A 27,271-nucleotide genomic window follows, 5' to 3' on the forward strand; every position below is an offset into this window, starting at 1 on the left:
GCAATAGTATAGGTAAGAGGAAATAAGGACCTGAAGTAAAGTGACCATGTGGGTAGGAAGGATACAGATGCAAGCCAACTGTTTGTTAAATGTTGAGCATGAGCATTTATCCCTCAGAAATCCTTCAATTTCTACAAATCAAGGCTTGATTTATTGTTTTGTTGATTGTCTAGACCCTTAAGATTGTCTAAACCCTTAAGAAAGTGTTTATAATGCAGATTGAACTTAAAAGTATGAGTCAATACACTATTTCTGGCCCTTCCCCAGCCCAGTTGTCAAATATTTACCAGCACGTCTCTGTATTGCTCTATAAACCACAGTAGAAATGCAGTTGAAGACTCAGAGAATGAAGTCATCATCAGACTAGAGGCATGGTGACTATAGGTTAATAATAATAATAACAATAGTACATATTATTATTATTATTGACATCGATGTAGTGCTTTAAGATTTGCAAAATGCTTTTAAACATCCATTATCTCATTTGAGCCTTCACAACAACCTAGGATTCAAGAGATGTCCTGGAGGTAGATTTCACAAGACTTGACAGCTAATTCATAATTTAGAGTGAGGAGGAGCTACAAATAGAGGGTAATTCCAAGATTGTGAAACTGGATGACTAGAAAGATGATGAGTCCCTTGACAGGAAAAGAAAAATTAAGAAGAGGGTAAATTTGAGGGAAAGATAATGATTTCCGTTAGACATGTTGACTTTGAAATGCCTATGTGATATACAGGTGGAAATGTCCAGTAAGCAGCTGGTGATTCAGGACTCGAGTTCAGGGGAGAGACTAGAACTTCATATATGCTTAAGTCAGGGACACCACAGAGAAAATTAATGCAAGTTGAAGACCAGAGAGATGAAAAGATGCCTAAGTAGAAAAGTTTTTAGAGAGGAAAAATGCCAACTTTCCCCCTACTTCACTCAACCTGATCTCTATCAAGTCATTCTGTATTGAAGGTCTCCATAAGGGAAGTTCCCCCATCCATTATTGATTTCCTCTCCTTTCTTCTAGAACTGGGGAGTTGATCTCATCCTCAGAAGTTGTTAGATCCCTGACACTTCACTACACTATTTTTACCAGACTCCACATTATGCTAATGTAAAGGCCTAAAGAAAGATGGCAATGACTCCAAGGACTGACCCCATAGATATTCTAGGCACTTTCCCTACAATTTCTTCATTGAAGTAAATAACCTTCTGACTGCATATTATGCCTTCCTCCTGATAATTATATCCCTTTGACCAGGTATTCTCCAAATGAGGTAATTATCCTAACTACCCTGTTAATGTAGGTAATTTCTTGGCTCCCTAGGCAAGTCCCTACCCTCCTCCCACACGTAGTACTTCCTTCCAACCTTTACTTTCACCCCCTAATTCTCATAACTACCCACGCTCTGACCGTAAAACTCTCTTGCTACACCTGATTTACTCCTCCCTCTCTTACCTGAGCAATTATGTTCACTTCCAATGAACTTTATCCCTCTCTCCTTTTATCTGAATTATAATCCCACAAGCACAAGTAATATTCATCCTCTTCAGAGGTGTAAGTTCATCCACATTTTAGCAATTACTCCACCTCAGGAAGGATTGTTAAGATCCCTGGAGCTGGAGAGAAGCATTTGTCTGATGGTTTCTGAAGGTACCTCACTCGGAGGAAAACTTTGCCCAGGGTGGAGAGAACAATAGGATCTTGAAGAGAATGAAAGTGCTAAGATCTCAGCACTAGGAAAGAAAGCTATTATGGAGTGAGAACACCTCTTTCTCAATTAATTCTCCCCAAAGATTTCCATACAGACATGGAGTTTTGGTTTGTCAGGTAAAGAAAAGAAATCGCTGGACTGCTTCTCTAGCTAATCTGCCCCACTCTTCCCTTTCTCTACACTCCTCCCCTTTTGGTTTCTCTCTTTCTTTCCTGACACGACAGGCTAAATTTGAAGGTCAAGACACACCTGGAGCCACACCTATAACTGCTGGGGCCAAGCCAGCTATTCATTCAAAGTCACTCAAGGGAAGAGGGAGGAGAAAAGATGGGGTTGGGTGGTGGTGTATTGAAGGGGCACCAGATCCTCTGATGACCCCATGCCCTTGTGCCTGAATAGACCTTAAAAGCTGGATTAATCAGCATTAAAGATCCAAGAGAGGAAACGATTACGTTGGGTTGAAAGGCCAAGAGCTCTGTGCCTGCCAGTCCTATCCCCATATACCCAATCTCCTAACCACACCCCTACTCTTTACTCCACCCTTCATTCACTCCCCTCCAGCCCTGAGACTGGGGAAAAGGAAGAGCCGAGAGAGGAAGAAAATTCCCTGGCAAACCAACTTCCACACTCCACAAAGTCTGACAGAGAAGCTGACCGGAAGCTTGTGACTTCAGACAACTGATCAGGTCCAGGGTTGAGAAAAGGAAAAATGGGAGGCAGTAGGGTGGAGGGAAAGATGGGCTGAGGAGTGGGGACTGGGAGATTCTGGGTGAACAGGGCATCAGCTTTGGACCATGGGGCAGGTGCCAGGGTACACAGTGTAAGTGGAGGCAGGAGTTTTTTTTTTGAGGGTGAAAAAAGGCTCTTCTGAATCTCCCCTAACCTTGTGAAAAAGCAAGCACAGGGCTGGTAGCCAGACACCTGAATCTTCTTCCTGTTTCTAAGGAAAGGGTGACCTTGAGCAAGTGGATGCCTCACCCAGACTCCACTTGCCTCTTTCTGCTTCTCTGTGTATCTATGTGACTGCTTGTTTGCATTAGTCTATGTCGACCTCAGTCTCTGACCCCTTTGCTTCTCCCTTTGGTGTCTGAGTGGGTTCCCCCTTTTCTCTAGGTTTCTAAGGCGCCGCCTCTCCTAAGGAAGAGATGGTGGTAGGGCAAGCTCAGTAAAGAGGAAAAGTCGGGGGTGTCAGACAATGTCGCCTTTCACACCCACGTCGTAGACTTCTCTGGTTACAAATTAAACTGGGCGTTCCAGGGGCTGGCAGGTATCCGGGTGCCGCACCTCCTACGAGCGCTGTCCGCTGTTTGGTGCTGAAATTGGGAAGAAGAGAGCCCCAGGATTGCTGTGGGCGTTCCTTAGACTGAGGGGCCCCTCCTTCTTCCCTCTCAATTGCCTGCTCCTAGATGACACAACACCCCCCCCCCCCCATACTGCGAGGGTAGGGTAGAAGGCGGGGCCTCGGTGAAACCCTCCCCTAGGGACTGCGGCTCCAGCCTCTCCCCCCCACCCTTTCTGTCCCGCATACCCCCCTAGCTCACTGCGCTTCTCCACGCAGCTCGAGTGCCAGCCTCTGGCTCCAATTTCTACCCGGTCTCCAACCACTTCGCCTTCTGCTCCAGCATCGGTTCTGGCCCAGCTCCGGCCCCCTTCCAGCGCCAGATCTAGCTTTCGGCCTCTGGTTCGCTTTGGGCCCCTGCTCCAGCTCTAACTCCCAGATCGAGTACCCGGCCCCCACGCCATGGCTAGTTCCTTCTCCCGATTATTCTCTGCCCGCCCAGGACTCAGGCTTCTTGCTGTGGCCGGCGCAGGGTCTCTGGCTGCTGGGTATCTGCTCCGCCCGGACCCACTACGAGCCGCTGGCGATCGAAGAAGGCTGTACCCACCCAGGTATCAGCGCCTGAGGAATGGGGTGCCCAGGGCGGTGATGGGAAGATGAGGATGGAGATTGGGAACCAGGGTTCGAAGAACGACTATATTAACCTTGACACTAAAACAGGGAGGCTGTCACTGGAGGGTCAGGGATGGGAATGCGAGCTGAAGCCATGGGACACATTCCTGGAGACCTGTTACTAAATGCCCCGCCCCCAAAGCCCCACACTGCCCTGTAGAGTTCTGGTCACTCTCTATCTGCTCAGGCAGGTTGGGGGCTCTCTGATCTATTCCTGCCATTTATAATTCTTCTGCCAAGCATCCTCTGCTAGCTCATTCAGATTCCTCTCTTCCCTGAGTCCTACTTTTGTATTCCTGAGAGAATGGCACTGAGTAGGTTTGGGAAAACTGAGCTGTTTAGGATGTGTGGCTAAAGATTGTATATGACTGACGTAGGGAGAACAAGCCAGAAGGATCCCTAAAGCGATTATTACAGCATCTCTCTCTCTATAATCCCTCTCTTCTCCACATTGCACATCTTCCCATTGTGGGGGGAAAAAGACAATAGGAGGTCACACACATGAGCTTAAGCTTCTGGGCAGATCCCAGTAAGGCTATGCTTGGTTTCTGTCCCGTTTCCCCTATGATGACTCCTGTACCCCTCCTCAGTGCAGAGTACCCTGACCTTCGAAAACATAACAACTGTATGGCTAGTCACCTGACTCCAGCTGTTTATGCCCGGCTCTGCGACAAGACCACGCCCACAGGATGGACACTAGACCAGTGTATCCAGACTGGTGTGGACAATCCTGGTCACCCTTTCATCAAGACTGTGGGCATGGTAGCTGGAGATGAAGAGACCTATGAGGTGGGTGGACCCCTGAACTTCTCCCATTGACCCTAACTCCTCTTTCCCAGTGACCTCCACCCCTTCCTCACAGAATCCTGGTTTCTTCTTTCCAGTGACCCCAAACCTTACCCTCTGACCCTGTATTCTCCTGTACTCAAGTTTTCTGTCTCAATGAAATCAATCTAAGACTGAGTTCCTGGAGGATAACATAGGAAAATTTGTCTTTCTCCATTGGTCACCCTTCCCCCCATAATTTCCCTAGGTATTTGCTGAGCTTTTTGACCCTGTGATCCAAGAAAGACATAATGGCTATGATCCCCGAACAATGAAGCATACCACAGACTTGGATGCCAGCAAGGTGAACACTGAATACCCAAACAGATTCTAAGCCATTTAATTTGTACCATTTTTGTCTCATGATCCCTCTGAATTTTTGGTGTTCCATTCCCTTGACTTTGCTGATTTCTTGACCTCCAAGACCGTATATAAGAATTTGGCATCTGGATCCTCATCTTGATGTGGGGGAGGAAGCATCTTAAAGGAAAGCAAGTTCAGGAAGAATAAGATAGTTCCTGTGGTAGAGTTACCACATCACATAGAGGGGTGTTTTGAAAGAATTTCCACATTTGGGGAAATGACTTATGTGGTATCCTATATGCATCTTACCTCCTTGTGCATATGCAGGATAGAGCAGCTAGGATGTCCCTAATCCCTAGGACCTCTTAGGTCCACATACTATATCACGCTTTAGTATCCTTAACTAATCTTCCAAATCTTCTAGATTCGAGCAGGCCACTTTGATGAGAGGTATGTATTATCCTCAAGAGTCCGGACTGGCCGAAGCATCAGGGGACTCAGTCTACCCCCTGCCTGTACAAGGGCTGAGCGACGGGAAGTGGAACGAGTTGTAGTGGAAGCACTGAGTGGCCTGCAGGGTGACCTGGCTGGACGATATTACCGGCTCAGCGAGATGACTGAGGCTGAGCAACAGCAGCTTATTGATGTGAGGGGCCCTAAGGAGGAGTACTGGGAGTGGGTAGGATGAGAAACAAGAGTTGGGAGAGGCTGAATGAGGTGTGACTAATGAAGCTGGGACAGGCCCAGAGGCTAAAGTGATGGAAGACCTGCAAAGATGTTTATACCATTCCCCTTAACTCCCCCCAGGACCACTTCCTATTTGACAAGCCTGTGTCTCCCTTGCTGACAGCAGCAGGAATGGCCCGAGACTGGCCAGATGCTCGAGGAATATGGTATGCAATATGTACCTTTTCTTCTTCAATCCTTTGCCCTCTATTCTTACATTTTTCCATGACTCTTCACTCAACCCTCACTCTATTCCTACCTCCTGATCCTATACCTCCACTCCCTCAGGCACAACAATGAAAAAAGCTTCTTGATCTGGGTGAATGAGGAGGATCACACACGGGTCATCTCAATGGAAAAGGGTGGCAACATGAAAAGAGTGTTCGAGAGATTCTGCCGGGGGCTCAAGGAGGTTGGAGGGGAAGGGGCTGAGGAATTGGTTGGGAGGCTAAATGGGAAACAGAAGATAAAGATATTCATGTCTTTGAAGTAGGTGGGGACCTTGGGGGATCCCTGAGGGGAAGGAGTATATGATCTGATTTAGAATGACAAAGCCTAGGGGGGAGGCTATGTGTGAGATTGGGTAGAATTTGAGTCATGCCCCTAGATTCAGCCCAAGGGAAATCTGTGGTTCTATACAGAGAAAGGGAATGAGTGTGTTCATTACTGTAGTAGAAAATACTCCATCTTCCTAGTTCTAACACAAGGTAAGCCTAACTTCTGGACCCTTTTATTTTTATTATGGTACTATGGCTTTAGCCAATGAGTGGGATGGCTGAGGTTCCAATTGGCTAAGTGGCCACTGGAATCATTTGAGGAGTGTAGGAAAAATTTCCAAAGTTCTAGAGAAGGAAGAAGTCACCAATTCTATTTGGAACTGAGTTCCCATGTTAAGTTCTAACTTAAGTAGCCCCTCTATTTCAAATTCTACATGCATGTTCCCATATATTTAATTCTAGCTAAGCATTTCAGGAGAAGAGAGAAGGGAATTCCTGTGTTCCAGTGTCTAGATGAACAATTTACACAGCTTCTAGCAAGTATGAGGGAGAATTCCCAAACCAATGGGAAAACTTATTGTTTCTCTAATTCTGCTACTAATCTTTGTGTCAATGGGTTTCTAACTGAAGGAAATAGTTCTGACAGTAAATCAGGAGCCTCTCCTATCCTGGTTTTAGTCCCTAAGGTAACTTTGTCTTTAAGAATCTACCTAGAGAAAGTGTTCTTATTTTCCCAGTTCTATCTAGATTCCTGAATCCTTGTCATTTCACCTAAAAGAGGATCCATGTGCCCATGATTTTAGCTAAGAGAGTCTATGTGTCTCAGGTGGAACGTCTAATCCAAGAACGTGGCTGGGAGTTCATGTGGAATGAGCGTTTGGGTTACATCCTGACTTGCCCTTCTAATTTGGGAACTGGACTTCGAGCAGGCGTACATGTCAAACTGCCCCTGTTAAGCAAGGTGAAAGAGCTGAGGGAGGGGAAGAGTAAAATAGTGTTGGGGGTAGGCACACATTGTTGCCAAAGGGAAAGTGGGGGGATAATGGGAGAATTCTGAGTAAGACGAAGAGTTCTAACAGAATACTCAGCCCCAGGCCATGGAGGACCTGCCTTGCTCTTTCCTAACTCTGTCTTCCATGCCATTTCCCCTCTAGGACAGTCGATTCGCCAAGATCTTAGAGAACCTAAGGCTACAAAAACGTGGAACTGGTGGGGTGGACACAGCAGCCACAGGCAGCACTTTTGACATTTCCAACTTGGATCGGCTAGGCAAATCAGAGGTGAGAACCTGCAGGAGGGTATTTGGGTATCAGGGGACAGGGGTTAAGAGTGGCAGATCCTAGAAAAGCTAGAAGGACAAGTCCAAATGAAATCCAAGAAGATGGTGCAAATCTGAGGTGAAACTTGGGGTTGGGGAAGTCATTGGAAATGAAATCTTAGGGGTTGGTTAGAAGGAGGGAGGTGAGGATCAGGAAAGAACCTCCAGGGAATATGGATGACAAGATCTGAGTCTTTTCCCAGAGTGCATGTTAGGAGAGTCAAAACCAGTCAATGCCTTCCAGGTGGAGCTGGTGCAGCTTGTCATTGATGGGGTCAACTACCTGATTGACTGTGAGCGGCGGCTAGAGAGAGGACAAGACATCCGTGTGCCTGCACCCATTGTCAACACCAAGAATTAACTTTCCAACTGCCCATAGATCCTCCCAAGCTCTCAGCCAATTATTCAGCCAATACCCTCTCCTGCCAACTGTGAATCTGACCCTTGACCCAGTAAAACCCACTTGTTATGCTCTAGTTGTCTGTAATTTCTGATGCTATATAGAGTGACAGGAAACTAATCCTAAAAAAAGAAAAGGGGAAAAGGTCTGAAAGAGGTAGTAAATTGCTGGAGGTAGACAAAAGATCTTGGGGGCCAGGCCATGCTAAACTTCAAGTAGATGGGAAGCATCAGCATTTTCCTTTTTAGCCTTTGTTATATATTACAAATTACAAATATAAATAACAACTAGGCACCCTTCCATTTATACTTTACTAAATGTGACCACAGGCCCTTCTTCCATCAGCTTCCCTTCTTGGCTCCCCAGACCCTCAGCTTCAAGGTAAACAGCCAAGTAGGAAAATAATCAGTATTGGGGTCCAGAAAGAAACTGTCTGTTCCTGGAGGCCCCAAGCTGTGTTACGCCCTGCAGAAAGATAAAGAAAAAAAAAGGGATTGATTTCTACTTCTCAGGGATCTACTTGGAACCCAGCTCCTCTGTCTATGGACCCCTTCACCCCAGGTATTGCCTAGACTAGTAGCATGAGGGACAAAGAACCATATATCACAGGAGAATAGGGGTCAGATCCTGGGAGTCAAGAACAGGCTGTGGAGATGGAGAAATCAAATTACAAAACTGATCACTCACCCAGCTGTTCTAGGCTCTCCTTTCCCTCATGCTGAGCCCAGATGACTGCTTGACGCTGCTCAGGGCTCAGGAAGGCCATTTGCTCAGGTGTGATGGCCAGAGCCTGAGCACTGGTGAAACCAGAAAGCTGGACAGGGCCGAATACCACCTGGTGAATTGACATTATTCTCCCTCAATCCCAACTCTCTGTGCCCTGCTTTCCTGTACCCAATCCCACTGTTGGTACTCACAGCAAACTTGGGTGCTGGCATAACAGCAATGGCTAATGGAGTGAGGCCCCTGATCTGTCCCCGAAGCAGTGCTGAAAGCGCCAGGTCTGGGAGCCCAGCTAGAGAGCCAGTTAGAGTGAAGCACTTAGGTCCTACTATGGACTGTGCCCATTAATCCTTTATTCACAGACTCCCCCCAAATCTTTCACCTAGACCCCTTCCTCATTTCTTCACCTTGAAAATCCCATTAGTCCCTTAGAAAGTACCCTCCCCCACCACTCAAACCAGAGACCCTTTGCCCATTGTTATTGCCCTCCCCTATCTCCAGCACATCCTGTCTTCCTACCTGCAACTGAGCCAACTTCAGTAAAGATCTCAGGCCCCCAATTACTGACTAGTCCAAAGCCTCCAGGCAACACAAGCAGGTGAGCCAGGGCCTCTAGCTGTTCCTCAGAGCACTGGAGGGGCAGGAAGCCCAGGAAGAGAACGGCCTTGCTGTGGACAATTGAAACCAGGGCATGGTCGTAGGGCAGAAAGGAGCTACTTTGACAAATGAAACTTAGCCTCCGAACTGGGATTTTCTTTCTTTGCCCACACTTTCCTAGGGACCCCTGTTTGATGACCTTTGCCAATAAACCCACCCTTCCCCTCATTGTCCACACCACAAAGGACCTGAACTCCCGATTGTTGATATGCTGTATCTCATCTGGCCGAAGGCCACAGATTGCATGGCCAAGGGCAGTTAGGTGAGTAAAATCCAGGTTCCTCACATGTCGGCCACTCTGGCGTAAGAAGCTGGAGACAATGACCTGGAGCTGGAAGGTACGGGGATATGGGAACCAAGGGGGAGATGATAGAGGGGAAGGCATCATGGTTATAGAAATTTAATACCAAATAGATTCTTTAAAAAATTTCCAGTTTTAAGAAGATAGGTACATGCCATATAAGTGAGATCCCTTTCAGCTCTGTGATGCTCTCAACCATTGTTGTGATGCCATTGACCGCACAGAGCCTAAGGGGAAGGCTAAGTGTCCAGGGCTGAGGTCTAGGGACATATGAGAAGTTGAAAGGAATATATGGAATAGTTGAAGGAGACCCTGTAGCACAGAGAACATGGCATCATAGGGTTATAGGGATGATGGGGGAAATTAAAAAGAAAAGATGTAGGGTGGTTGAGAAACAGAAGTCTCAAAGAAAAGATCCAAGAGCCTGGACATACCTAAGGGTCTGAGACCCCTGAGTCCTTTGGAAGTAATCACCTGATTTTTGCTCCAGCCTTCCAACTGTCCCAAGGCTCCCAGCACTGCCCAGTCAACCAGAGTCAATTCCTGGAGCTCACGCTCTCCCAGCCCTATTAATAGCCGACCCAGCTGGAGGATCTGCTCAGGATGAAGTCCTTGAGGGGGACCCCACAACTAAGAGGAAGGAAGTTTGAAATTCAGGTTCCCTTTAGGGAAACATAGCAAACTATTCCTTTGGCCACCTGCTCAAGAAGGGGTTCTGTCTGGCCCCTTTTCTCCTGTTGCCATCCCCTTTCCTCTCCTCATCCTCAAACATCTTTGTTTTCATGTTCCTATACTGATCACCCCCATTGACTTCTATGTACTCCCAGCCCTCTGCTTGACCTCTTTTGCCTTGCCCATTGCTGCTCGTAATTCCTCAGGCCCAAGACTGGGGTCTTTTGCAAACAAGCCCAGGCAGTCCTCGAAGTCAGAGAGTCCCATTTCTTCAATCTGTGCTGTTGACCAAGCTCCTGGGAATGTCCCCCGAACATCTGCACAGGTGGGCACAGGATCTGAGGGACAAGGGAGGGCCAGAGAGAGGCAATGCAGAACTAAAAGCCTGGCCTCACAGGGCTCCTCTGAAAGCAATAGCCCTTACTTTTTTTATGAACGAAGAGGGGCATCACAGTCTGCCATTTTAATGGTTGCCATATCTGCATCAGAGACAATGATGCAGTAAGACATTGAGGAGAGGGAAGGTGGGGCAGAAAGCATTGGGGAGAGGAGAGATATGGTGGAAGGCTGAGCTAAGAGAGTCCAGGGAGCAGCAGAAAGGTTATGGAGAGCTATGGAATCACAGCATGTTAAGAGCCAGAGAGGACTTTAAATCTTCTGTTTACAAGCAAAGTCACCAAAAGATGAAGTTACTTGCTCAAAGTCATAAAGCAAGTTAGTGATTAGAATTAGAACTTGTCTCCACTCCCTGTGTACCCTTTCTTATTGCACCATATAGGAAGTCTAAGAAGTTGGGGGGCTCTCACCTGGTTCATCTTCACCTTCTGCCTGGACAACCCCAGTCACCAGGGCTGCTTTTCTGAGGCCTAGCTCTGGAATTCCACACAGTTGGCCAGCCCTGCTCTGCTCCCAGCTCTGCTGCCTTTCTAGAAGTCGCTCCAGGGTCTCAGGCCCCAAGGCCTCCTGAAATCAAAGAGGTTGGAAGACATGGAGGCAGCCAAAGCCAGATGTCTCGGTTTAAAGCCTTTGCCCCCTCTATGGCCCTCCTCATACATGCCTAATGCCTCTCTCCTTTTTCTGCCCTCCCTCTATGTTTCTTCATGCCCTACTAATTTATGTGTCAATTACCCACTTTTTAGTGGATGGAATTCTATGCCCTCCCCACCTCACCCTGGGCAGTAGAAGAATGGCTTGAGAGGATAAAGTCAACACCAGGCGTCCAGCCTGCTCCACTTCATCTCGGCTCCAGAGTTCTGGCCGCCTGGGGAATTTGTGGTGAAGTCAGTGCCAACAGAAGAGGGGATTTAGATCAAGAAAAAAAACCAGGAACCTAGGAGAAGGAGAGCTGGAGAAGACTAGGGGTCGAGAAGCAATATTATAAATGAGGTCTTAGAAGTTGGGTAGAGTTAGGATTCAAGGATTCTGAGCAAAGAAATGGAGTTCTAGACTCCTGAAGGTCCATACCCAAATGCAGACTCATGCAACAGCAAGCATCCCAATTCTGTGGTAAATGGTTCTCCCAGGCAGAAGTTCTGCAGCCGGTTGAGGTGGGCCAGCAGAGTCTGTGGAGGGATCCGGCCTATGCTCTCTGTCCCCAGGGATCCAACCAGAGGGCCCAAAGCCTCCAGCACTTCCCCTGAGAGTGGGATGTCCTGTGGAGCCTGAGGAAAGCAGCAAGCCCAGGGCACTTTGACCTCTGTCTCAAAACACCACAATTACTGACCAAAGTCCCAAAACCTCTGACCTTCCTGGACCCTGTGATTCTTTGATTCTCCATTCCACTCTGGCCCTCAAAATATTCTTGAACAATGAGCCCAGCTAAAAAAGGCTAGGCCTGGGAGACTGGGAGTTGTTCCCTGAGATTCTTCTTGATCTGGACTCTGAAGAGATAGAACCCGGGGGTAGGTGAGATGCAGGATTTGTGGATAGGTCTAGGAAATAGAATAGGGAGGCCCTAGGAAAGAGTCTAATGCCTAAGGGAATCTGAGATCCTGAAGGATAAGGAAAACTCAAGTGGTTCAGAGGGGCAACGCCTTTTAAAGTATAAGAAGGGAAGGCCCTTACCAGGCTTCGTAGTGCCCTCTCTGCCAAGGCTTCTCGTCGGAGCGGGGGCAGCACCAGGAATTGCTCAGGGTCTCCTCGTACCAGCTCCAGTACCAAGAGAATGGAATCATTGGACAGCCTGTCAATCAGCTGGACTCTACAAGAGTTAAGTATCAGTTAGTAACTAAGTCCAGTCAGAAAGTGACACCAGATAACCCCAAAGTCCCAAGACAGCAAAGTGTCCCTGAATAGGCAGTGACATCAGAGAGGCCACAGCTACAGTACAATACCAGCAGAACCCCTTATTCCTATTCTTGAACAGGAAATGAAATGAAATATCCCTGACTTTTTCCCCCAAGATTGCACTTGAAGTGAGAGGAGAATAGAAGTGGTATGGTTTCAGGTCCTCTGAAAAGGACATGGTATTGAGACAGCCCTCCAGTTCAATCCACTTGATGCTGGCTCCAAAAGACCGTGACATAATGGAATGTACCAAATAGGAAGGGACAATAATAGAACCTATCATTTTTATAACACTTTGCAAAATTTTCAAGGTACTTCCATATCCATTACCTAATTTGATCTTCACGACAATACTCTGAGGTGAGACAAAAATTAATTTTAATTTAATAATCCATTTTACAAATTACAAAACTGGAACCCAAATAGGGTTGTCCAAAGTCACAGCACAAGGGGAAAGACAAAGCTAGGAAACAGGTCTTCTGACATTTTCCCATTCTACTAAGAAGTTGGGGGAGGGGGAAGGGTGCAGTCTCTCAGACAGGAAGTGATGTAATAGAACCCACACATCTTTGCATGAAAATGACACTGGAAGTAGTCCTATTTCTCTGATATAGGAAACCAGAGATGACAACTTTGAAATTGGGCCAGACAATATAGTTAGTTTTAGTGGAGAGACTGAAGTCTCTGGAGAGGCTGGAGAAAGGTTCAGAAATATGACATTAGAATTTACTTTTTATCACTGCTTCATTCCTAGGTAAGCACTGAGATCATCCCCACTCACTTCCCCAAAATCTCCAGCAACACAGTTCACATACATGTTGCAGTGGAAGCAAAGCATGGAGATAAACATGAAGACGATGTACTCCTTTACTTCTCTCACTCCTGGGGTGCATTTTTGGGTTGCCAACCAATAGAAATAGTCATTTTAACCAGAATCCTTACTTACCTATTGATCCAGAAGTAATCTGAGTGACCCAATCCAATCCAATCCAACCCAACCCTGCCCAACAAGCACTTATTAAACACTATGAAAGGCACTGTGATCCAAGGCAGGAAATAACCACTTTTGACAGCATCTCCTAATGGCAAAATTCCCATCTTCCCCACAGTAGGCCTCCTGGAACTTTGTCACCCCATGACATTGGACCCCAGCACCTACGGTAATTGGAAGAGTAGTTCCCGCTGCAGACCATTCAGGTCTGATCCCAGGCCTCCTAGCTCCAGCTCGGACATTTCCATCCTTCTTTGTAGTTCCTCCCAAATACAGGCCCTCTGTGGGAGGGGGTGAGGAAGTGTTTTCAGGAACCTAAATTGGATATCTGATACCAACATTGCTCCTTCCTCCCCTCAGTGTCTGGTATCACTATTTTTCCTATAGTGCACGTAGTAAAGTCTCTCACCAGACTCCCTCGAACCCCACCAGGCAGTTGGTAGAGCAAGACCACCACTTTAAGGAAATCTGTCTGCCAGCTGAACTGCTGCAGCCATTCACAGGTCATGCCTCCTGCCAGGGTGCCCAGAGACCTGAGGGAAAAAAGGAGAAGCAATTAAGCCAGACAACAGCCTGCCACCTGCCCCCCATTCCCAGCTTGACACCTATAATGCTGTCAAAATTGTGTGTGCGCGTGTGTGTGTGTGTGTGTGTGTGTGTATCTGTGTATAAATGTATGTCCAGTATCTTTGCCAAGAAAATCCCAAATGGGTTCAAGAAGAGTTAGATATGATTGAAACAACTCAACAATGGCATAAATGTATGTATGTATGTTTGTAAGGAGAGGTCATCTATCAGTCTTAGATGATCTTGGCTAGAGTCCCTAGAGACATCTTGACTAGACCAGACATGAGAGACCCCTATTTCTCTTCTGCAAAGGTCAGGTTGGAACAAAAGGAAGAAGGCTGTCTCAACAGGGGCAGAGGGAACAGAAGAGAAACTTCCTGCTTCTGACATAAGACACTCACCGCAAGTTCCTTAGGGTCAGGTTGGTGGTCATTGACATCTTCTTCCAGAGAAACTGGGCCTGCAAAGGAAGTGAAACGAGAGAGGCCTCTGTCTGTTAAAGACTCAAGTCACCCAGAGTCTATTTCATCCGCCCCACTAAGGGCCAGAACCATGGCTAGCTTTCACCCGCCCAAAGTTCCTATGTCTTCCCACATACTTTCTCCCCAGGGAAAGGGAAATGAAGAAATGGAAAAGAGGCAGGGTTAGGAGCCAATATGGGAGGGCTCATAGGTGTCAAGTTAGATTGGGTGTTGAAGTGAGAGTGAGAGAGAGAGAGAGAGAGAGAGAGAGGGATAGAGAGAGAGAGAGAGAGAAGAAGAAGAAGAAGAAGAAGAAGAAGAAGAAGAAGAAGAAGAAGAAGAAGAAGAAGAAGAAGAAGAAGAAAGTGCCAGGCAGGGAGTGTTACCTGCTGTTCAGACCAGGGCAGCTCCTGATAGGGACTGAGATTGGCCAGAAGAACTGGGGTGTCCAATTGTAGCAGCTTTAGGGGCAGCAAGGGAAGTAAACACGCTGGCCAGATAAGAGAACCTGGCTGGTGGGGTTAGGGCAGAATTGAGAGGGGTAATGTTTAGCCCTTAGAAAAGAAAAAGGAACCGTGACAGTTGGGGGAAAGGGAAGATGAAGAGGAGCCACAGTATGGTCCATTTGGGCAGGGGTGGGGATAGAAACATTTCCCTACCATTTCAGGATTTCTTATCGGTGGGCCATTCCACTTCATTCTGTAACTCATAAGATAGACTTTGGGAGTCCTTAGGTTTCTACACAACCAGGTGCTCAGACACATGAGGTAACTCATGAGACACACCTGGACTGCACTTCTTGAACCTGGACCAGCTCCAGGATTCTGGAACCCCTCCCAAGGGATGAATAAAATCTATTGCAGCTTAGGGCAGGGAGTAGAACAGGTCTGACTTCTTGGAGATTATTGGAGTAAGGAAAGTCAGCACCAGGTAAATGAAACTGCCCTGAGACCTGTGGAGCTAGAGTGGAGTGAGGAAACTTCAGACATACTTGGTCAGCAGGGCACACAGTTGGATTCGCACCAATTGGTCCCGTGATTTGAACTCCATCTCTCACCTGAATAAAAATTGCTGGCATTATTTTTGTATCTCTATCATTTTGGGGATGCCATGTTTACAAGAAGGGCAGAGGACAGAGCTAGATGCATCTGCTACCCTCCCAATCATTAGTATTACTTATCCCCACTACTCCTTCCATCCACTTACATACCCGGAAAGACTGCAGCAATGCTGCTTTTTGAGCTGACGAAAGCCTAGACAGCATGGGCGACAAGCAGGGACAGGCTGCAGCCAAGACCTCTGTGGGGATGACTCTGAGAGACTGTGGGCTAAGGCCCGGAAGCAGAGGACGGAGAGCACAGAGCTCTTCCACTGACAGCTGAGGAGAAACCAGTACAAGAGGCCTGAGGAAGAGGTGAGGCTGAATGGCCGGGTGTGGTGACTGTGGTGGTGGGGAAGAGGGTTAGGGATCTGCCAGGGAGACGTTGGGAGAGAGGATCTGCTGCTTACATCTTCTTGTGGGAGAAGGCGTTCAAGCAACAGGGTAGCCTGAAATGAGGAAGAAGAATAGGAGTGAACTTGTTGTTTAAAAATATTTTTATAATTGTATTTCAGTATAATTGGGTTCCTTGGTAATCCTGTGTATTTTAAAAACATTATTCTGAGGATTCCATAGATTTCACCAGATTGGTCCATGTCACACAAAAAGATCAAGAACCTCTCTCCTAAAACCTCTTGGTCCTACCCTTAGACTCCCCCTACTCAGTGCTCATTATCTCTGTCACTCAGATCACAGGGTAAGGCACAGTGCCAACAGGGGAAGGTTTCTTTGAGGAATAGGAGCAAAGAAGGCTTCCTAGGGGATCAGGGATGTTCTTACCTGGCCAAGCGTGAGGTTAGTTCTTTGCAAGGCAGGGAGAATGGTTCTGAGTTGGGGCTCTGACAGCTCCTCCAGGAAGCTGAGCCCAAGTTGAGAGAAGAGGGGGCCCCAGGCCTGCAGCTCCTGGGGACTCAACTCTGTGCCCCCAGTTGAACGCAGCACCCGTAGCAGTTCTTGTGCCACCTGCAAAACATAAGGATTCTAAACAGGAAATGGGAGACAGGCACCTGGATACCAGCCTCTTAACTTCACCTTCAATCATTCAGGGTGTTTAGGCCCTGGCCTGGGACCAATGTGGAGGGGTTAAGGAGAAGGAGGAGGATGAGGAGGGACAGGAATGGTGTGGGCCAAGAGGGGATGAAGTGGTACTGGTGGTAGTGGAAGTATCACAGACCAGGGGGAGACAAGGCAAGGAAGAGGTAGTAGCAGGGGGCCCATACATGGAGACAGGAAGGGAGGAAGGGGCCTCACACCACTCCACAAAGGCCTGATTGGGTCAGATGAGTAAAAATTATCTACATGGGCACAGCAAGGTAGCCCTGGAACTAGGGTTCTTCTGTCAAGGGACTCACCCGTCCTTCAGGGCTGAGGGTTCCATTGGCTACACATTCAAGCAGTCCTCGCTCTACTGATCCCAAGGGATCACTCAGGGGCACAAGATTCTGAAGTTCCTCAGTACTTAGGAAGCAGGCAAGGGAGCCTAGCCTGGGAAATCACAGAGCCATTTTCTATGTGGGTACTAACATGGGCATGAAGGGAGGAATCCTGTAGATACTAGGCAGGGCTCTAAGTTGGCATTATAGGTGCTGAAAAAGAACATGCAGGTACTCTGTGGTACCAAGCTTGGCTTTGTAAGGGCATCACTTGAGCTTTGTGTTACTTGAGGGTACCATGTTCTTCCTTCTCTCTTCCTCCCCAGATTCCAGCAATTTCATTTTAGCCTTTTCCTGCTCCACTGGCTCTGCCAATGGCTAGTCCTGTTTTTTCTTTTCTGGAAATTAAATCTTTTACTAGAAACATAACGTTAAGCATCAGTACAAACAGCTAGACTTTCTTAGTACCTATTTACATTTAAATCAATTAATTTCGGCACCTAAAGTATCATAACATCTTTTCATTCCCTCCTTCTAAATCACCATAAGAATTCCTTCTCCATTCATTCTCATTCACTTTTCCTCTTATGATCTCAGTTGGAGTCTTTTTTCTTCACTTTTCATTATTTCATAAAGTTCTTTCTAGATTTTCAAAATATTTGCCAATCTCAATGAATTATGATAGTTCATCACAATATTACTATATTTTATCAAACCACTCTCCTATGGTTGTAAGGTTACTTTCAGTTTTTATAGTTTGGTTTTTTTAATTACATGTAATGTTGGGACAACTAGATGGCGCAGCAAGTAGAGCCCCGGCCCTGGAGTCAGGATGACCTGAGTTCAAATTCAGCTTTAGACACTTGACGCACTTACTAGCTGTGTGACCTTGGGCAAGTCACTTAACCCCAATTGCCCTGCCTTCCCCCCTGCAAAAAAAAAAAAATACATGTAATGATGCTCTGAAAATCTTTGAACAAGTCCTTCTGTTTATTTTTGGATGACACTTTCAGAGGATATTCCTAACAATTGAATTATTGGGTTGAAGGTTCTGCTTGTTTGTGTATCTGTTATTGTGTTTTGCTAGACTGCTCTCCAAAAAGGTTTTACAAATTTGAAATTCCAGTTGGTACTGTCCATTTCTAGCTCTGCCCACATGGTCCTTACCCCTTAACTCCACAGCCACTCACCTTCGCACCTGTTCTTCACCATCTGGGACACTCTGATTCACCAAGCTGCGTAGTACATGCCGGGCCTGTCCTGGTCCCAGCCCTGCTGCCGGCCAGCTGTCCTCCAGAGCCTGGATCTAAAATGGACAGGCTTGAGTCATTGTTCAGTCAAGCTGGTCTTGGTGGGAATTACTATAGGAGTCACAGTTGGGCCCAGCCTTCTCCCAACATGCTACAAGAAAGCCCTCTTTCAGCCTAAAGGTCATGACTCTTGGGGTGGGAGGGAGAAAGGAAAGAGAGAGCATAGACCTAACTAATCCTGACCACTAGTTCCTATCTCATTCAACAGGGGCAGGGCAGGGACAGAAACCAGTCAAAGTCAAGGGTCAAGGCCAAGAGAAGAAGCCTTTTCACATTCCTAGGAAGAACTGTCAGTACCTGGTGGGGACTAAGTTGCAGGAAGTGTTCCAAAGGGAGGTGGGGCAGCAAGGGTAATGCAGCCCACAGCAGCTCCTGAGACCAGGCAGGCACTTCCCCAAATAGCTCAGGTGCCAGCAGCAGCTGTGCCAGGGCTTCCTTTTGCTCAGGTCTCATGGCTGGACTACGATCACGGATGATGGCCAGCCTTGGGGAGGGAGATGAGTGTCACCCCCTAGCCCTTTCCCAGACCCTCAGTTTTGATGTCAGTACTCAACTCAGTGAGGCCACCCAGGGTTTATCTTGGCATGTTTGGCCATGTGGTATAGTGAAAAGTGTGCTGGATTAGGAGTCAAGGGACCTGTGTTCAAATTTTGGCTCTGCTGCTCACTACCTGTGTGACTATGGGAGAAGCACTACCTCTCTTGATCTCATTTCCTCATTTGTAAAATGAGGGGGTTGGATTTAATGGCCTCTGAGGTCTCTTCCAGCTCTAAATCTGTGATCCTATGAATGAATGGTAGGTAGGCTGAGACCCCAGAACGGGTGGGAAGCAAGTAGGGAAGTGTCTACCATGGTGAGAAGCAGGGGGAGAAGGAGGAGGATAGGGAATGAATATGGAGTCTTCACTTCATGGTGGGATAGGGTTAGGTCCAGGGCAAGGATGGTGGTGGGGAAAGAGGACAGCTCATGGCAAAAGCAAGTATCTCACACGCTCTCATTGGCCAACAGGGAGGGTGGGAATCGAAGCAGATCATTTACAGCCAGGAAGGGGATGAGCGGTGAAAGCTCAATAAAGAGCTGAGGCGTGAGTTGGGGGAATCGCTGGAGCAAGAGAGCCGTCAGTCGGCCCAGGGCCCTCTCCTCTGATGGGGGCACCTGACAGAAGCACAATAGTGATCAGTGACTTCATCTTGAACAAGCTCTTCTTCCCACTGATTAAGCCCCTCCCAAGTCATCCATGCATGTCCCTGTGCATGGGTCTCTAACCCAAAGTATCCCTTGCTTCTTCTCTCTAGGCTCCCCGCTGTGCCTCAATCTGGACCAGTGACCCCCTTGTGACTTCCCCCAGTGACTTCCCACCTTCAGCTGGGCCCATGAGTGATGGATGAGTGCCAAGAAACCCTGAGCTGCCTCACTGTCTGCTGATAACACCAGCTGCTGGAGATTCTCTGGGGGCATGTGCAGGTACTCCTGGAGGATGGCAGAGGGAGGAGAAGGTAGAAAGGTAAGAAAAAGGGGTGGTAACATTGTGGTGAGCATACTCTCAAAGCCTTGACAGGAACCTGAGGTTCCACTGACTTGTGAAATCCAAGTCTTATGGGTCACAGTCTCCCACCCCTGGACCATTACCTGAACAAGGATCTGTAGGACCCAAGCACTCTTCTCCCTCTGGAGCAATTCCCAAAGCAAAGGCTGCCATTGGGAAAAAGAACACATCAAAGAGAGGCAACCCTTCTCACCAGCCAGTCTCATAGATCCCCCAGGTACTCTACCTACTTTGGAACTGGCCTTAGTCCCATACTACTTCATGTCAGGACTAAGGAGCTGGTTGGATATCAACGTACTCAGCCCTAATTAAACCCAGCCTAAAGTTGTGTAGTTCTGTTGTTTCCTCAACTACTCTGTGTTATATGGTAAGCTCCTTATGGGTAGGGACCATATTTATTTCTGAATCCCCTTGATCAATGAACATAATACTGGCTTGATGTAGGTGACAATAAATATTTGAAATTTTGTTGATTGTTGTCAACCAAACCACCTCCACTTGTTGTCATCCAAGGTTCAATAAGTAGGGTGACATAAATCACAAAATTTTGAAATTGAGGGGATTTTTGATGTCATCCAGTATAATGCCTTCATTTTATAGATGAGAAAACCAGGGTGAATAAAGTGGCATGCCCAAGGTCAGAAAGATAATTATTGGCAGAGTTGGGCCTAGAACAAAAGTTTCTTGGCTAATTATAGCCATTCTACTTTGAATTTGGGTTTATTCATTCATTCATTCATTTAATGACTTGTTAAATGCCCGGGATGTGAAAAGCATGGCCCTAGTAAGTGATATGGTAAATAAGATATGGTCCTCAGGAGCTTATAGTCTAGTAAGAGAGATAAAAATGTATACATATTTAGGATACAAAATAGGGTGAGATAAGTACATAAGACACAGATAAAGTGCTATGAAAGTTCACAGATCAGATTGATCACTTCTGGCATGGTGATAAGGAAGGCTTCATGGAGAAAATGGAATTTGAGGTATCATTTCATAATTCTTGGACATCCAGAAGCCACTTAGGAGAACAAATAAACCTGTGATTTCACTGAAATAAGGAACTTCCTAGTGAGGCAATTCCCTTTACTAATGAAGGTATGCACCTTTCTCTGTAAATTGTAGTCTTAGAGCCTAGTGAATATCCTGAGTGTGAGAAGGGGAGAATTGCCTAGAATGCTTAAATGCTTTGCCTGCAGTCACACAGGCAGTATGTGTCAGAAGTGCATGTCCAGGTCTTTCTGGTTTAAAGACCAGATATTAAACTTTTAGATATTCTCACTTCAGATACCACCCTAGCTCCACAGACCTTTCTAGCCTCCTATTCTTCTACCTTCAGCCCTAAAGACCAAACTCATCTCTCCACCCTGCCTTATGAAAGAAGAGTATAAGGTGGGGTTGAGGGGAGAGGGTAGCAGTGGCAAAAATAAACCTCTTTTGGTCCCCCAACAGGTCCCCAACTCCTCTGAAAAGCCAGGGCACTCACACTGTAACAAGCTAGTAGCTCCCTCTTGCCAGGATCCTGGATGGGGCCATCAGGGGGGCCAGGACCAGGTGGTGTCAGCCTCTGCTCCTGCTTCAGGTATTCACCCACTGACCGTAGCATGCTGCTCCGGCCCCATGGGTTGAAGGAGTCCCAGAAGGAGCAGTTGTCAGGGAGACTGGAGAGTAGCAGAGCTTGGCCCAGCAGTCTCTGGGCCTCTATACCCCCAGCCCCTGGGCCCAGGAGGAATGCCAGGAGGCGAAGAAAATAGTGTAGGCGGGTAGGGTGGGAGAGGGTGGGCACTGAAGCCTGACATCTCGGCAGCTGGGATAGCATGCCAAGCAGAAAGGGACCTGGAGCCAAGCAGAGGGGAGAGGGCCCCAGAGGAGGCAACGGGGGCAGCAGAGGACCAAGCAGTCCTTCCAGCAAGCAGGTATCGTTACCCCCATGGCTAATTCTACACTGTCCCTCTAGCCAGGGCCAGAAGGGCACGAGGGAGTCATATAGAGTATCATTGACACATACCATCTCCAGGAAACTGCCCCCATTTGGGCAACGCTCCCCACAGGGCCCAACATGACAGGGTGGGAAGGCACTTGCATCAGGGGTTGGACCCTGGCACACATGATGCACCCAAGCCTGGTTCTGTGGAGGCACTGCTTCTAGGCCCTCTTCCACACACATTCGCTCCACCCACAATGTCTGATTCTCCAGAAAACAACCCCAGAAAAGCTCTGGGGTAAGAGGAATGGGAGGCAGGCCTTCTGGGCAACTGGTGGGTGGGGGGAGGAGACTGGCACAGAGCCGTCTCACCAGGCCTCTGTTGGGTCTGGGCAGTGACATCAGGGAGAAATTACTGCAGATGACCTCCAGGAACTGTTCCGGGTACTGATCATGGCATGCCTGCAACCAAAACTGGGCGCTCACCTCCAGAGAGGTCACATACCATGCAGCTGTCTCACAGGTCACAGCCATGCTGGAAGGTGGACGGGGAGTGGAGGGTTTGGCATGTTGACAATACAGGTGGATGGAGAAATTGGAGATGCTGAAGGGTAAGTCAGAGTCTGATTCGTTGTAGCAGATTGTATCCATGGAGAAGGCTCGAGGCTCTCGAGAGTTGCTTCGGGCTGAATGTTGGGAGGCCCGGGGCAGTGGTACCCCAGTGCTCAAGCAATGTAGGAGGGCAGGCGGTGGGGGTGGAGTCCCAGATAGAAATCCCAGTGCCTGGGCATCCCAGGATACATTGTGCAGTACACCCCTGAGTACAGAAGGAGGATGTAAGATAGGATCAGTCAGTTCAGAGCTTGTCACTCACAGGGTTCTTCTAACCCTGTGTCCAGAGTCATGTATTGGGGTGGAGGTGAGGGGGTGATAAATATAGACTGTGCCACAGGCTAGGTCCTCTGGGAGTCTAGGTATTAATGAGAATGGTCCATAGAAGGCTGGCAGGTGGGAATGGGTCATAGTACTAAAAAAAATTCCTACCACAGCATGAAGAAAATTGAGGGACAACCCTCTCTGCATTCTTCCTGCCCACCTAGGCCAGGTTCTAGATAATTCAAAGACTGCCCAGGGAAGAGCTCCTATGAAGCAATCAGCCTAGCAATGGGTGATGTCATCAACCCTTTGAAGGGAGGGGTAGGGGTAGGGGGGGGTGGGGAGGGGGCAATCTAGCTTAGCCCTCCCCTCTTCTTTGGCCAGTCCCATTGCTACAACATCCCTCTACACTATAGCCCTCAAGGCCGGGCTCCCTCAGCTTGTCTCCCTCAACTGGAACAGCTCAATCTCTCTCAGATCTGGTCTTTGGTTACTCACCATAGGAGCAGCTGTCTCAAGTTACCTAGGATGGAGAAAGAAAAGGAGATGACCCCATCACAACCCAACCCCCCTCTTCCTTCTAGTGCCAGTTCCTTACCCACAGGCACTACTTACCCCCCATGCACTGCCCACTAGTGTCAAGTTCTGGTTGCCCCAGCATGGCAAACACCTCATCTTTCAGGGAGTGAGTGATGCGCAGCAGCCCTCCCTGGAAGGCAGCATAGAGGGGAGCCCCCACTGTACGAAGTAGGCCCACCCAAAGGGGTCCTTCAGCGCCTGGCTCTTCAGGTGGTGGTAACAGGCCCAGGAGGCCCTGCAAAAGTCGGGGTGGTGGTTCCCCCCAGCCAGGGTCTGTGAAGTTGGTGTCAGCCACAGGAATCATCTGCAACAATGCCTGCCAACGAGTGCCCTCCAGCAACAGTAGAAGTGAAGGTAACCAATCAGCGGCCAGATCACAGTCAGGGGGTCCATCCCGAGTACAGGGGGGCCGGGGAGGCACTGTGGACTCCTCAGGAAGCAAGACATTCAGTAGCACCTCTGCCAGCCCACTTAGGGTGCCTGCCTGGTGCCCTAGAAAGTCCCGAGGTGTCTGCTCATGTCCTAACAGTGCCAGGGTGTCCCCTAGTAGCTTTATCAGGGGTTCCCAGTCCCGGCTGCCTCTCAAGGTCACCAGAAAATCATGAAGCCGTAGTGCAGGGGGTCTTAGGGTTGGGGGTTCTTCTTCACCCATATCTCTAGGCTCTAAGCCTTCCAGGGTAGAAGAAATATTGTCTAGGAAGTCAGAGAACTGTGAACGACTGAAGAAGCTTGGCGGGACCATATCCAGGGCCCCTAAAAGTGACCCCAGGAGAGAAATTACAGGGTCTGCGTCCTGGGACTCCACAGGGGCCAGGGTCACTGTGGAGGAAGAAGTCAGAGGTCACTGTGGCAGAAATGACCCAAATTTGGGTCCAGCTCCAGCTGTCCCTATTCTCTCTGCTCAGAAAGGTAAGGACTGGGCAAAGTGGGGAAGTTATATTCTATCATTGGCCCATGGGCAGGGCCGGCCCAACTTCTGATCCTTCCCATTCTCCCATTGATTGGCTCCTCTCTCCTTTAGCCCTGGTCTACCTGTTCCTCTCCCCTTTCACCTTCAACCCTTCGGTTCAATTCAACAAACAGGTATTAAGTTCCATCAATAGTCCCTCCCCACAGACTTTCCCCATCCACTCCCCACCCCATCCTCTAGCCCCTCCCTCACCTGCATGGGGAAGGAGCAGTAGCAGCAGCAGCAGGAACAGCAAGGGCCAGAGGCTCAGAGCCATGTTTCAAGGTGAGCATTAAGATGTTAGGAGGTAAATACCGGGCAGCTACTTTTCCTAGGGGGAGCTGAATGGGGGCAGGACACAGTAGCCATGGACTCCAGCTATCAACACCACCCAGGCCTGCAGGAAAGAAGATCTGTAACCTAACAGATGGGTAACCTAACATGGTGTCGTCACCTGAGCTTCTGATCATCTGATCCTGTGGTCATAAGGAAAGGTGGGAAAGGAGTGACAGAGAAGTCCAGAGGATCTTAGGAAGGGGCTAGAGAGAGAGAGGGGGGAGAGAGTCAGAGAGGAAGAAGGTAAGCAAGGGAGAGAGGGAGTAAGCCATGCAGGAGAGAAATAATATTGTGAGAGGTAGTCAAGGGGTAATGAGCTGCAGAACCAGAGATGGGAGCCCAACTGGAAAGGAGGGAGGGAGACGAATAGGAGAGAAGTTTAGAGACTTTAGGGAAAGAAAGGAGCTGGGGTGTGAAGGAGACACAGGAGATAAGGAGATAGGGACCCAGAGAGTGGAGGCAACGAAAAATGGGATTATGGGAGAAAGATGTGTATCCAGAGAATATTAGCAGGAAACCTCTTCCTAATCAATCAATCAATAAACTTTTATTAAGTACCTACTATATGCCTGGCACTCTGCTGGGCAATGGGGATACAAAAAGAGACAAAAGACAGTCCCTGCCCTCAAGGAACTTATGATCTAATGGGGAGACAACACACAAACAAATATATACCAAAAAAATCTATATACAATATAAATAGAAAGTTGAGAATGGAACATTCCAGGAAGTTAGGAACAACATGGCAAAGGCCCAAACAGTACTGACCAAGAAATGTATGTGCAGGGAATTGTGAGGAAATCTGGGAGGCTACCCTTCCATCTCTCTGTGCCTCTGACTGCCAGCCAGTATTAGAAGGAGATAGGCAGTCACTTAGGGTCCGACAAGGTGAAGGGAGGGGACAGGGAAAGGGAGGTATATTAGTAGAGGGCAGGTCCTGTGATGACTAACCCTGATAGACTTTGTTCTTCTCAGCAATACAAGGTTCAAAGACAACTCCAAAGGACTCATGACGGAGAGAGCTATCTACATCCAGAGAAAGAACTATGGAGTCTGAATGCAGATTGAGGCACACTGTTTGCTCTCCTATTTTTCTTTTGTTTTTTTTTCTCTTTTGTTTTTGTTTTATTTTTTGGTTTTGTTTCTTCTTTCTCATGATTCATTCCATTGGTCATAATTCTTCTTTACAACTTGACTATTGTGTAAATAAGTTCAATGCGAAGTTATATGTAGAAGATATATCGGATTCCATGCCGTCGGGGGGAGGGGGGGAGGGGTGGAAGAAAATCTGGAACTCAGGATCATGCGGAACTGAGTGTTGTCAACTGAAAATAAAAAATCTTTAAAAATTTAAGAAAAAGAAGAAAGAAAGAAGGTTCTATACATGGCAAAAACAAATATCAATAAAAAGCAAAACTTATTTTAGTTCTACTAACAAAAATTCATCTTGATTGATCAAAGGGATATTTCTTAAAATGACTACAGACCGAATGGACTCTGCTCGCAGGTATCTCTGAACTGATCTTTCTGGCAGCTGCCATTGTTGAGTGGTTGGCCACCTGGGCTGGCACAAACTAAGGTGAGAAGTTGCAGGAGTAAGAAATACCAAGGTATTTCCAAGGTAAATACCAGCACAGAGGAGAAAGAAAATGGAAGTGGCCAGGGCAGAGGGAGATCGTCGGGGTGGGCAGAAGAAAAGAAGGTGGGAAGTATCGGATTTTTTTTTTAAGAAGATGGGGGATCAGCTAGGTAGTACAGTGGATAAAGCCCCAGCTCTGAAGTCAGGGGGACCTGAGTTCAAATCCAACCTCAGTCGCTTAAGAGCTGTGTGATCCTGGACAAGTCACTTAACCCCTGTTTCCTCTCCACCCCTAAAAAAGAAGATGGAAGTGGTGATGCTGCCATGTCACTATCTGACATGTCTTTGCAGAAGGGGGTGGAAGCGGTGATGCTGCCATGTCACTATCTGACATGTCTCTGCAGAAGGGATACCATTTGACCTACAGCTCATCCTGTGGGAGTATTGTTATTGGCTTTTTTTCCATTCCTGCCAATGATGGACTTGATGGGCCTGTGCTTGTGGCCAACCAATAAAATCTTTCCCACGCTTGCTAATGCCAACTCGAAGCTCTAACGTAGTTATAAAGCACCTGAGACCTCACCCTTTCAGGTGGGATGCTGTGGCTGCTGGATTTTTCGGAACTCAAAATCTAGTGGCTAGGCTGGGAATCAAGATGGAGTTCCTTTAGTGTTCATCTGTAAGAAGCCCTCTCATAACTAACCCTGCCCCAAAGGCCAACAGTGGCTCTAGCACAGCAACTGAAACCAAGACTCACTGGGACTTGAGGTCCTATTATTAAGTGCTAGAAGTCAGAAGCTCAAGGGCTGGTGGTTTAGGATGGTGAATGTCTGCAGCATTTGAAATTACTTGTCATTTAATGCTTTTTCTTAAATTGAATTTTGTTGTTTTCAGTTAGCAAATATCTGCCCTCTCTCCTCTCCTGTGTCACTCTTTATCGCCCAACTTGAAAATAAAAGAAAAAGAAAAATCTCAGTATTAACACACATAATAAAGCAAAACAAATTTCCCTGTTGGCCATATCTAAAATAAAAATTTGTAAATATATATATATATGTATAAATATACACATACCTACACACATAAACACAAACAAATGTATTATGTAAGGAGTGCTCTAGGCTTGGACTCTGGAAGACTTGATATCATTTTGGGCCTCAAATACTTTGTAGTTGTGTGATCCTGGGCGAGACACTTAACCTCCATTTGCCTTAGTATCCTCAACTGCAAAATGGGGATAATAATCCAACCTATCTACCAAGTTTGTTATGAGGATCAAAAGGGATATTTGCAAAACATTTAGCACAGTGCATAGCAC

General features: G+C 47.5%; 2 protein-coding genes across 2 annotated transcripts; one reads left to right on the forward strand and one right to left on the reverse strand.

Moving 5' to 3' along the window:
• The first annotated feature begins 3,308 nt into the window (after positions 1 to 3,308).
• Positions 3,309 to 7,796, forward strand: LOC118828858 (creatine kinase U-type, mitochondrial). The gene is made up of 10 exons (XM_036735745.1): positions 3,309 to 3,602; positions 3,748 to 3,772; positions 4,186 to 4,444; positions 4,689 to 4,784; positions 5,208 to 5,429; positions 5,591 to 5,676; positions 5,798 to 5,921; positions 6,833 to 6,967; positions 7,161 to 7,286; positions 7,569 to 7,796. The coding sequence occupies exons 1-10, from the start codon at positions 3,446 to 3,448 to the stop codon at positions 7,683 to 7,685; spliced, it is 1,347 nt and encodes a 448-aa protein (XP_036591640.1). The 5' UTR covers positions 3,309 to 3,445; the 3' UTR covers positions 7,686 to 7,796.
• Positions 7,797 to 8,100: 304 nt separating this feature from the next.
• Positions 8,101 to 24,315, reverse strand: STRC (stereocilin). The gene is made up of 29 exons (XM_036736798.1): positions 24,252 to 24,315; positions 23,126 to 23,908; positions 23,009 to 23,033; positions 21,197 to 22,451; positions 19,794 to 19,856; positions 19,524 to 19,634; positions 19,153 to 19,319; positions 18,462 to 18,648; positions 18,045 to 18,160; positions 16,834 to 16,966; positions 16,262 to 16,444; positions 15,892 to 15,930; positions 15,593 to 15,760; positions 15,374 to 15,439; positions 14,769 to 14,894; positions 14,323 to 14,381; positions 13,764 to 13,887; positions 13,523 to 13,635; positions 12,142 to 12,277; positions 11,542 to 11,738; positions 11,248 to 11,338; positions 10,884 to 11,040; positions 10,246 to 10,415; positions 9,880 to 10,035; positions 9,293 to 9,435; positions 8,967 to 9,115; positions 8,642 to 8,739; positions 8,412 to 8,559; positions 8,101 to 8,189 (listed from the first exon to the last, which is right to left on the reverse strand). Exons 1-29 carry the CDS (start codon positions 24,313 to 24,315, stop codon positions 8,101 to 8,103), a joined length of 5,316 nt encoding a protein of 1,771 aa, XP_036592693.1.
• Between the last annotated feature and the right edge of the window lie 2,956 nt (positions 24,316 to 27,271).

This window comes from Trichosurus vulpecula, chromosome 8, assembly GCF_011100635.1.
Source record: "Trichosurus vulpecula isolate mTriVul1 chromosome 8, mTriVul1.pri, whole genome shotgun sequence".
NCBI lineage: Eukaryota > Metazoa > Chordata > Mammalia > Diprotodontia > Phalangeridae > Trichosurus > Trichosurus vulpecula.